We start from the raw sequence: 11,998 nt of genomic DNA on the forward strand, positions 1-11,998 counted from the left end.
ATTATTTAGAGGGGTCCACACAATACAAGCACTGCTTTTTAGTGGATCCCTCCATTTTCACAGAATTTTTATTTTAAAATGGTTATGATATTTGCTTATATATATTCTGTTTTGCTTTACTTCGTTTTATAGATAAATATCAAATACTGTACATGCCTGAATTTATTTTATCTGTATAAGTTCATTGTAACTATTTTGATCACATTACTTTGTTCTTCTGTTGAAAATGAATTAATAAATTGAAATTGAAAAAATCGAAATGATCTCTGGGTAGTCTGGGAGCGATCCACAGTTGAAGGAAGAGGGCAAAACTCTCAGTTTTGACCACGCCCATAAATGAAGAAGGGAATCCCCCTCTCGACCTCATTCTAGAATTTTGTCGTAAATAGTAAAAAAAACTAATTTGTGATCTGATATGATAAAGGAAAAAATCATCATTGAATAAAATAAATTTGATATGAATTTCTTTAAGATTATAATTCAAGACTACGTAATTCTTACTCTAGATTATAAATGAATGAATAAACAAACCAATCAATCTACACTGTACATCTCTACGATCTACACGTATGTTGGCAGTGGACGGGCGGTGGTTGAAGATTCTTCCTGAGATTTCTACACTTTGTGTTATTCGTTCAAAATATCACTCGGATGAAGATCCTGTCTTCTAATCTTTGTAATTCGGAAGCTGCAAAGTGCGAAAACATCTAGATATTTTACAGAATGATTGTTTGTTTGTGTAAGTATTTTGAGGACATCGTGCATGTCAAATTCAACTTCACTCCAATTCAGCCAGGGCAGTGGGTCGGGCTTCATCAGGGAGGATGCACGCTGTTTCGCTCAACCAAGACCGTGCTCCATCCCGATATCCCCAGGCCACGGATCCAGTAAGATTAGAGTGTAGTTTTGTGGACTGGAGTCGCACATGCCATGATCCTACATGCTCATGAAATGTGTATTGTCTTGATGGAAATTCATTCCTATACTTGACCTTGGTATGATTTTGGCGAAAGCATGAAAATAAGATTAAGAAAAACAGAATATATTATTAAGCTTGATTAAATTAAAGACAAGACCAAGGGGAAAGTTACTGCTGCTACTTGAACCCTAACCCAGGGAGCTCGCTGCGCGGGCGGGAGCCCAGCCAGGGCTTACCGTGTATTTGTCCATGCTCACGGGACTAGCGTGATTTATGGTCTAAATATTTCTCCAAATGAATCGTGAAAACAGAAATTATGCACTTACCACGATTATATGGATGAAGGTCTAACGAGTGGCAGTTTCCTGACATCGGGGCTCAGACTGGAACCTCAAAAAACAAAAAGTTCCCTCCTACCCCAGTCTCGATCGGCCGTTTTTGTTATGAATCATAGCAAAATGGCCGACCGAGACTGGGGTAGAGGGAGAGAACTTTTCGTTTTTTTGAGGTTCCAGTCTGTGCCTCTTGAACCCTAGCCCTAGGGGAGGGGAAGCCGGGAGGCAAACTGGCCAAAACTGTACAACTACATATACATACTCTGTGCTATGTAAATGGCTCTTATGTTATGTTAAAATATACATTTTGAGATAACAATTAGTCTAGTATATTGATATTTACAATTAAAGAGGATAAATAGTCAATACTCAGTAATAACTTAATTCATGTCTAGAAAAACTGAAAAAATTTTGAGTTGAAAGAGAACAACATGTATTTGCTCCTTGGCAACATAAATAGATTTAATTATTTATGCACTGAGGAGTGAATTTTTGTCTTATCATTAAAGCGGGCCTATATGACAAGAAAATGCATTAATAATGGGAAATGAAAACACTGAAAATTTGATCTTAAATGGACAAGGAATAGCAAAGTTATGCCATTTTGAAGATTTACATTATTCTGATGAAATTGTTCTAAGCATGTCTTGATGAACATTCAATGAGAAAATTGATGATGATGTCACATACCCACTTGTTCTTTTGTATTTTATTATATGAATCAGGTTTATTCCAATATATTTTGACCAAGAACTAAAAAAAAATTGGATTGACAACTGATTAAGTGCATTAGATATTCATTGCTCTAACTTATTTCATTATAAAATGGACATATTATTTAACCATGGACCTACTAACACACATGTGTGATAAAATGAATCAATTATGATTTCATGTAATAAAATAAGAAAAAGGAAAGTGGGGATGTGACATCATGAGCCGATCTAATTAACTATTTAAAGAATATTGCTAAACTTTAAAATTCAATTACATCGTTATTTGTTCCGATTTTGATGAAATTTTTAGCACTTTGCTATGTGAATTTTACTTTATTTATTAAATAATTTCAGACAAGAAAACGCCTTTAAGTTAGGTGGCTGGTTTGTACATGTATGCCCTTTAAAGGTGTACTCCAGGCTATGATTTGAACAAATAAAATAAAAAAGTCGACAAAACAAAATCCACTGAAAATTTCATCGAAATTTACCAAGTAATAATCAAGTGATAAAATTGTAAATTAAACTATTTTGGTGAAACAGTTCTTTATGCATGCCAGGGATGCATGCGTGCCTTCTTGAATAGGCCTATGCATTTAGCAAACTGTTGATGTCATTTAACTTATCTAAAAGACAAACAAGGGTTGTACATTCCATTTTTATGGCATTATTATTGCAAATGGAAATTTGGTGAAAGGGGGTGGGGCACAGATTTGGCATATTGTCCATTGACTGCATTCAGTGGAAATCCAAGCTCTACATAGCGATTCAGAGACCGCTGATTGGTTCATCACACAGATCATGTGGTCACCAAAATGATTCGTGCGAAATGCGTGCATATGAATTGAAATAGTCTTGGCTCGTGATCAGATTGCTGAAGTATTGTTAAAAATCATTGAGATTCTGCAATTTCTTGCATATTCACGCAACGATCAGAAACCCAGAACTCCTTTGACTTTGAACACATTGTGATGGATTTTGTAAACACTAGCAAATGCGCTTAAACTCCAACACCATTTTGCAAGATTTTGATGGAAAAGCAGAAATTATTTGAAATATGCTGTGCGGTATTGATAAGAAAACAGATCCTCCAATAATGCCTCTCCTAATTCATATAAAAGGAAAGTGAAATTCTGTATCGATTTTGGTATGAGGGGATAGAGAATTTATCTATTTGGTGTAATTTGCCACTGTCAGGGGGTGGGGGGGGGGGCAATGATCGTAAAGAGATTAGCAACATGTGCAACAAAAGGATAGCATTTATTACATCAAAATGGCATTTTTATATGCCCATCTAGGTCAAAAGTCACAGTGACATGTTTTCATCTTACCCTTCTGCAGTCCTTGTAAACGCGATAATAGTTAAACTTAACCTAGGCTCAGATAATTTGGTGTGTATGATACTTGCATGGATCCCAGAAAGTCTATTGATTTTAGATCAAAATGTCAAAGGTCAAGGTCACAGTGACATGTTTTCATCTTTCCTTCTGCAGTCCTTGTAAACATGATAACTTTAGTTTAACTTAACCTATAGGCTCATGTAATTTGGTGTGTATGATACTAGCATAGATCCAAAGAATTCTCTTGATTTTGAGGTCAGACATTCAAAGGTGAAATCGCCAACTTCTTCTTTTCTTGCTTGACCAACATCTCCATTTTCCACGGTATGACGGGCGTATTATGTGCTTGCCTTAGCGACACTCTTGTTCAGTCATAAAAGGGTGATTGAAGGGCTTTAAAAGGAGAAGGGCATTATGCACATGGTCACCTCCAACCCCCTCCAGGTTAATAAAAAAGTGCGCATTTTTTTTTTTACCTTGACAGGCCTAGTTTGTATCTTAATTGAGTAAAGAATGATTCCTTGTCCAAAATCTTTTCATCTTATAGAATCTGTTGAATATGTATGTCAGTGTTGAAATGAGCAACAACGTGAACGGTCATTAATCTTGATGCACATGTAACTGAGTACATGTTTACGGTGCTGCTTGAAATTCAATCCAGAATGAAAAGTAAACGTTAGCTTTCACAGTACCATGTGGTTGTTTCGGTCATGTTTAGGATAGTTTCATTCAAAGACCTATGACTTTCTAAATTTACAAGTTAAGCCTAACAACTATAGATAAAAGCTATAGAAACAGTCAGTTGCAGCAAGCAAGAATTGGTTAATTGTTATAATATCATCGTAGTAAATTTACACTATGGGATAAACATTGTGAAGCCAGTGCACTTAAGATCGGCATCTAACATTAGCACATGTTTGTGGGAACATGATATTACTTGGATAAATACCCGTCGCCTAGCAGGAGAGCCATGCATACAGTACTTTTGCTTATTTCTCAGCAGTTCAAAATTTTCGACCACCATCTTGACACATACATGTAAATTTCATTTCAAATTTTCATTTACAAAAATAATAAGAAAGAATATCAAGAAATACATGTCCCTCTGGTTAAATAATCAACATAATCCAACTTCTTTTCTTTTTCTTATTGTATATCGATTTCTTTTATGGCAAATTGATCCCAAATATATATATATATATATTTTTTTTTTTTTGGGGGGGGGGGCAGCGGTACCCCCATAACATAACCCCACCACCAGTATGCCTGTGAGTGCAGGATATTTCAATAATCATTGACTTAAAAAAAAACTTATAACTAGCAAATGATTGACTTTAAATAAATATTGATAAATCTAATTCGTATAGTAAGTCTAATTCCAGGACCTATGCAAACTACTATCAGTCGGGAATCAAGAATTGGGACAAACATGTCATCATTTTCTGATGAACAATATTTATTGACTTTGATACATTTTGTATTTATCTTGGTTTTGAGAAAATAATACCATTGGAGGGAAGTACTGGTTCATGTATTCTAATTGTTTGAATAATTCATTTCCCTGAAAAGCAAAATATTAAATTTGCTCATTGAAAAAAAAAAAATTATGTTGGCAAGTTTAATCTTAGTATGTTTCCTGAGTCACTATCCTCACTTCTTTCTCTTACTATTCCAAGCTTTAAAGATAATGTATCTGCAGTTGGTTTATAGTAAAATACTATTGACCTCCTTATCTGAATTTTATGGTATACATTATTATTATTATTTAAGATAAGAGAAACATTAAAGCAATTTTTAAAAGTATTCTCCTGAATAAGCCTGATCAGTATTACAAGAAATGGTATAATTTACTGAATTAAAGGAAATGGAAAGAGAGAAAGTCTTGAAGTCAGTACCAACAAGCTGTGTCTTACTGATTTGATGATAACAAATTTGTTTTAAAAATAGATTTTCCAAATACAGATCATATCATGAATTAGAAACTGATGATATTCATTTTACTTCCTTTCTTTTTACGTATAGGAAATGGTGGCAAGGTGCTATGAGGTTACATTGCATTTGTACCATAGGATGGAACCAGGAAGGATGTGTCCCGTTGCATCGCTGTGTCTACTTCAGTTTTAACGTCGTACATATATGATAACAGCTGTTTGGGAGTCTCGTTATCATTCTCGCGCATGAAGTTGTTGCGGTCGGTACTGATGTTATGATTTGAGGCTGACTGGGTGAGTGGATCATGTGGTTTCAGTGAATCGGTTAGCCACAATTAAAGTGAGCATGTAGCAAGACGATTTACATGGAAATGGACGTGGTGCGAGTGTCTGGTGAGGACTCTGTATCAGGTTGTGAAAGTAGAGGCAAGTCTGATCGCATGTTTCCAGGGACAAGCTCTTGCACTTGTACCTATGACTTTGCTATCCTGCATGGAGAAAAAGACAAAGGCTTAGCTGAGAGGTTCTTTGCAGTTTTAGAAGGAACATACAAGCTAAAAGGGTATCTCAGCAAGCGAGACTGTGTGGTGGGTGTTATCAAACAACGGCAACTTGTGAGAGCATGGCAGGCTTCTAGCTTTATCATTGAACTCATCTCGCCGTCTTCATTCAAGAATAAGGTCTTTCAGAAGTACAGGAGCATTGCACATGAGGTGGAGAGTAAGCGGACCAAACCAAATCATCCAGAGGTGCTTCCGATCTATGTGGATATTCCTTTGAAGGAGCAACGTGGCGTGAGTACCAGGGTCGGTCGATCTTACTCGGACACCGACCTCTTCTGGGACGAGTTAGCAGCTCACATTCTGAACAACCACTCTTGTGTTGAAGTTACCAAAGAAGCTTCTGTTGAATCCAGGGTAGACTCCAATCAAAATGACCCATCCTCCAATGCTCATCTTGACTTGACAAATAATAACAATGATCCAGCTGAGAAGCCTCTTCCTGTCAAATGCAGGAAAAAGCACAAGATATTCAGAGGATTATTCAAGAACAACAAAAAGAAAAAGTTCAAGAGAAAGTTAAAGACCTCAAGTGACTATAAAAAGAAGGCCAAGGGTGGTAAATGCAAATCAAGAAAGAACTTGAAATCTCTTCGTAAGTTACTTGTATGCGTGCCTGCTGGCTCAAAGGAGTGTTCATGCTCGAGTCCACCAACAAGTATCCAGCCTGTTTCGACATTTCACTCGCCCAATACTGCCAAGGTGGAGGAAGTTGAACTAAATTTTGCAGAAACTGCTTCTAGAATGGACACAACCTCAGAGCACGAGAGATAGGTAGGTATTGGTGTTAAATGAATTAAATCCATCAAGTATATTGTTGAGTAGCACTTGCACTGAGCTCTGTCTTTGGCTCTCCTTGAGCATCCCGTCATATTTGATCTGTCATTTTTATGAAATTAATTGTTAGCTATTATATAGTGGGACTCCATTTTAAGCTTCTTGTGGCAGGATGTTTACCTGTACCTATATGGCTATAAACTAATTCAATGATAATATTTTGTGAGATAAAATATTTTCCTCTTAAATGTCAATGTTGATATTATTCATGAATAATTTCATGATATCAGAAAAAGTTGGTAAAAAAGTGACAATGATTTTAGCCCTTTGGTGCAGTTGCTCAGTTTCTTGTTTTGTATTACATCAAATTCGGGTTAAACTCAAAATGAGGTCAAATACAAAAAGACAAAGCCAGGAAGTAAACTGCTTTCATTGGAAATTAAGGTCAAGTGTTTGGAGCTATCGAAAATATAATCTTAAAAAACATCCAAGTACTCAGGCCCCCCCCTACAAAAATATATTTGTGTTATGTTGACACTGGTTTTAAAATGTGAAGTTACTTGTTTTTCATTTGAACTGTTGTCCATTCTATCATGGTATCAAATGATTTCTGGAGTTTAATTTTCATACAAAAAATTTCAGGGATAGATATCAAAAGGAGGCTGCAATCTACAAGCTCCGTTTTTAGCAGCCTCCTCCATTCTCATCCTGTTGTATGATAATATACATAAAAATTATATACATGTATTTTATAGCTTATATCAAGATGTACAAAATCAAACACTACATGTATGTTCTAATCTTTTGAAATGGAAATAAACAGAATGAAAAATAAAGACTGTAAAATATAGGAAATGCAGATTATTTGGCATTTTCTAGCTTGTGTAAAAATAAATCTTCTTTGATGATTTTCAGCATTGATGGGTACAAATCAGAATCCATCATTGTAGATGAACATGTATTCATAGTATTTTAGAGAATGGTCCACATTCTCCTTGTTTTGGGGATGATTAGAATAATTCTTGGAGTGATTATCATTTCAATAAACTTGAGGGAAATTAGAAAAGTAACTCCATTTCGGAAGAGTCTATTATTACATTTTACACAGCACCATTCTTTTAATACACTGTTAGGGTGTACTGATAAAACATCAACCTATATTCACATTAAGATTGTATCAGACTCGTCCATATATTTATTTTTTCTGACTCTTAGCCATTTTGCTAAGGCTATTATACAGATAATTGATAAACACAGCTCCAATGACAATACATCCTTTGCATTTTACGTCACTTAGAAACCAAACTGAGTTATGGTTTCACAAAATGAGGAAATAATGGTTATTAATGGGACAGTAATATCTAACTGAACTATATATAGTCTAGGATAATATTCATGGCTGCTCAGCAACCTATGGTTTTGTACAAACAGTGTGCATGCCTGTTTATTATGATGAGCAATTGATGATGTATTGTCTTGAACGTTGTGTTAAGGTTCAAGTGTGTTTATTTTATCTGATATGAATTATTCCTGATAGAATATACTGCTTTGTGTAGACCTACATTTATTATTCTCCATAATGTAGGCAGCATCCCCAAGTATTTTGGAAGATATGAAAAAATTAAAAATCTAACCAAAATGACCTTAATTTTGGAGTGAAACCTTTTTTTTTGGCTTTTCCACTATTTCTTGGGATCAATTTTATTTGTACTTAGTAGTGAAAAACTTATGTTTTTGGCTTTGCTTCTCAAATTTCTTGGGATCAATTTGATCACCATTTTGTAATAAAACCCTTAAATGTGTTTTTTCTTCTTTTTTTTTCTTTTCAAATTTACATCAGCACCCCAGTGAAAAAAAATGTTCCCAGGGCCCTGCTAGTCAATAAATTTGTACTTTAACATGTAACTTGAAATTTTCTAGCTCTAAGAGAAACCAACAATTTGCCTGATCTGAATGCTATGGTGCTTCTTTCCAACTGAAAACCCTTTCTTTGATATTGAAAGAAACATGAAAATCTGGGAATCACATTGATGAAAGTGTTCTTACAAGCTTAATAAGTGTTTCTGTATTAGTGTGTGAGGATTAAAGAAAAAAAATGAAAATGGATTAGGTACTACTACTACTACTACTACTACTACTACTACTACTACTACTACTACTACTACTACTACTACTACTACTACTACTACTACTACTACTACTACTACTACTACTACTACTACTACTACTACTACTACTACTACTACTACTACTACTACTACTAATACTACTACTACTACTACTACTACTACTACTACTACTACTACTACTACTACTACTACTACTACTACTACTACTACTACTACTACTACTACTACTACTACTACTACTACTACTACTACTACTACTACTACTACTACTACTACTACTACTACTACTACTACTACTACTTGTACTACTACTACTACTTGTACTACTACTACTACTACTACTACTACTTGTACTACTACTACTTGTACTACTACTACTACTACTACTACTACTACTACTACTACTACTAATAATAATAATTTACTGATAATACAGGTATATTAACCCAGGGAAGCCACTTCAGTTCTGAAAACTGTTCTCCCAGCGGGCCCTGCTTTATTATGAGTTGATAAACCCATTCCTGTATTGTGAATAAACTAATATTAACTTGAACATTCTTTTAATATTATGTGTTTTACTCCAAAGGTTGCCTCTAGATTCTCTTATTATTTGTTATTTTCATTTGAGTTTCTGGCCAATGTAAATAGATGCTTAGGAAAGAGAAAATATAAAATAATTACAGATAGCTTTGATAAGCAAATGTGAGAGTTATCCTCAATTTTTTGTGGATAGCTATATATGTTTTAGCAAATGTTACAGTTATCCACACTTTTGATTATTGCTTTATGATCTAATTTTTTAGACATTTATACATTGATTATTATTCCTTGTCTATTTTTTCTAAATGTTTTACTTATTTTTTTTACTCATTCACCTGCTTTCAAATTTCATGCAGTTATTTCCTCATCAAGGTTGAATTAATCACAGGCACTTTGATGAAGATATTGGTAAACTGAAAGAAAATCATCGTATCAGTTGCTTTATTTCATTTTTTAATTATAAGATCGATTCATATGATACTCTATGATGAATTTTTCTAAATTGTATTTGACTGTACATATTGGTAGTTGAATTTGACTTCTTTAATCTGATGGTTGATTATGTTTTGGATTAAATCACTTTACTCTCTATATCTGCTTGTCTCTCACTCTCTCTTTCTCTCTCCCAACCCCTTTTCTTTCTTCCTCTTTCAATTTTCTCCCGATTCAACTCGACCATTTAACCCATTTTTTTTTTCACTTTTGGAAAATATTTACATTTTTCATTTTTTTTCTTTTTATCTACAGCTCCATCCATTACACTGCTTAATTAAAGGCAATGTCATCAGAAGATTTGTAGCCAAGTTTTATTCACCAATGAATGAGCTGATCAGTACCAATTAAGTGCATGGACAATAAACAGTGTGACAATTACTTGTGCAGCAGGAAAGAGTATTGCAACTTGGTGTGTAACAACAACAACTGATATTTCAGCAACAAGCACATGCATTGTTCTCTATAGCCGAAAGTGGAAGTTGGCCGTTGAAAGAGGAACATTGCACTTGACTGACTATGGTCTGAGCCAGCAACCTCCGTTCATGAACAGTTTTCCTTTCTTTTGGGAGGGAAATAGAAAGAACAAGCAGAAAGTTGATGGAAATTTTATCTGTTGGGAGTCATACATGTATTTGACTTGGTTTCCTCTTTATCTTATTGCTATCAAGTGTTTTTCCATATTGTTTGGGATTGGATAGCAGATATTTATTAAAGACATTGCAAGTGATTTTAGTACTTCCTGGTAAAAAGTATGATTCATTTCTACTGGGAACATAGGTAGTGTAGCCTGTATCTGCATAAGCCTGTATAATGGAGTTGACTTACAAAGTTGAAGCTGGAGAGCATATCAAGTTTGTTTGTCCAAAATGAGTATGCCTATGAAGGAAGACCTTACTGTGGTGAGCGTTGCTGATACACAGTCTTCTACTGATTCTGCTCCGTACAATGTTACCTCTGTCAGTGATGCAAATGAAAATGTGGTTGGATCAAAGGACAAACATGAGACCATTGAGGAGCCAGAAAAGGCATTTGATTTCCTTGTGTGGAACCATGAATCTAATAAAGAGGAAGCAGACAGAATCTATGAACAGATGGAGAAACTCGGTCTACGAGGGTACATCTACGAAAGAGACAAGATTATAGGGCAGTATAAACTAACAGCCATCGAACAAGCCATCCGGAATACCGCAAATATTATACTTATGATTTCAACAGAAGCCCTTGGGTGTGGAGAGTTCTCTCGTAAAATGCATGCCTCCACCAACTACAATGTGATTCCAATTTACGTTGGTCTTCCAAAGTCGAAGTATCCAAGACTTCTCCGGCATCATGTCGGCATCCGTTATGAGAACAGTGATGATTTCTGGGGTCGACTTCACACTGCGATTACAAGACCTAGGAAAGACAGTGATAGTTCTGTGGAGGTTGGCAACCTATCAAAACCTGTCAAAAAAGAGATAGAACCTTCGCCTCAAGCTTCACAAGTACCAAGAAAGACCACAAAACCAATCAAGCTAGTACCAGAAAAAAAATCAGCACAAACAGCAACACCTGACAAAAAATACAGCTCACCACCAAGTCCCAAGCAGAAGTCAGAGAAGAAGGGCTGGTTTTCATTATCTAGGAGGAAGCAGAGGAAAGAACAGGAAGATATGTCGATTCAAATGAAACCCATTAGAAAGAAACATGGAGCTGTTGAAGTGAATGATACATGTAGGTAATGAGACCCATAGTCACACAGAGAAATTGAATGCTAGGGGTAGGTTACACAGAACCAAGCAATTGATTTCATACTTGCTTTGTATGATTGATTGTACATTGTGGTCAGTGCAATCAATGATAAAATTATGTCTATGATCATTGCTAAACTTTGAGTATCCAGGCCTTTCTAGTGACCAGGCCAAATAATGGCTCTAGATTCATTTGGAACATCAGTGTGACTCAAGAGTAAACTTCCAGGATGCGATCCAGGAACTGAACCAAGATGGAGCCTCACGATAACTTGATATCAGAAAAGTATTCGGATCCCTCATTTTCTGGTCTATTCCATTTGCAATAGAGTACTGAAGCGATGACGTCAGTTGCCATGGTTTCATGGCGGCCTGGTTCTAAACAAATAAACCCGCTGAATGAAAGCGTGTGTTTCTCATGGGAGAAAATGGCTGGTATCGGAATTTGACCGCTTGCAACCTATTTTTCAGATGAGCCAAAGTCATTTGCAAATTTATACAAATGTGTACAGACCATCGTCAGCTT

At 35.5% G+C, this 11,998-nt stretch overlaps 1 protein-coding gene across 2 annotated transcripts; it reads left to right on the plus strand.

Annotated features, from left to right (window-relative positions):
* The first annotated feature begins 576 nt into the window (after positions 1-576).
* Positions 577-10,107, plus strand: LOC121415791. Of its 2 annotated transcripts, none has more exons than XM_041609119.1 (3): positions 577-739; positions 5,333-6,575; positions 10,023-10,107. In XM_041609119.1, the coding sequence occupies exon 2, from the start codon at positions 5,607-5,609 to the stop codon at positions 6,573-6,575; it is 969 nt and encodes a 322-aa protein (XP_041465053.1). In that variant the 5' UTR covers positions 577-739; positions 5,333-5,606; the 3' UTR covers positions 10,023-10,107. The 2 variants fall into 2 exon arrangements, with proteins under 2 accessions (XP_041465053.1, XP_041465052.1); XM_041609118.1 differs by having other exon boundaries at positions 9,995-10,080.
* Positions 10,108-11,998: the final 1,891 nt, after the last annotated feature.

Source organism: Lytechinus variegatus, chromosome 5 (genome assembly GCF_018143015.1).
Source record: "Lytechinus variegatus isolate NC3 chromosome 5, Lvar_3.0, whole genome shotgun sequence".
NCBI classification, from domain to species: Eukaryota; Metazoa; Echinodermata; class Echinoidea; order Temnopleuroida; family Toxopneustidae; genus Lytechinus; species Lytechinus variegatus.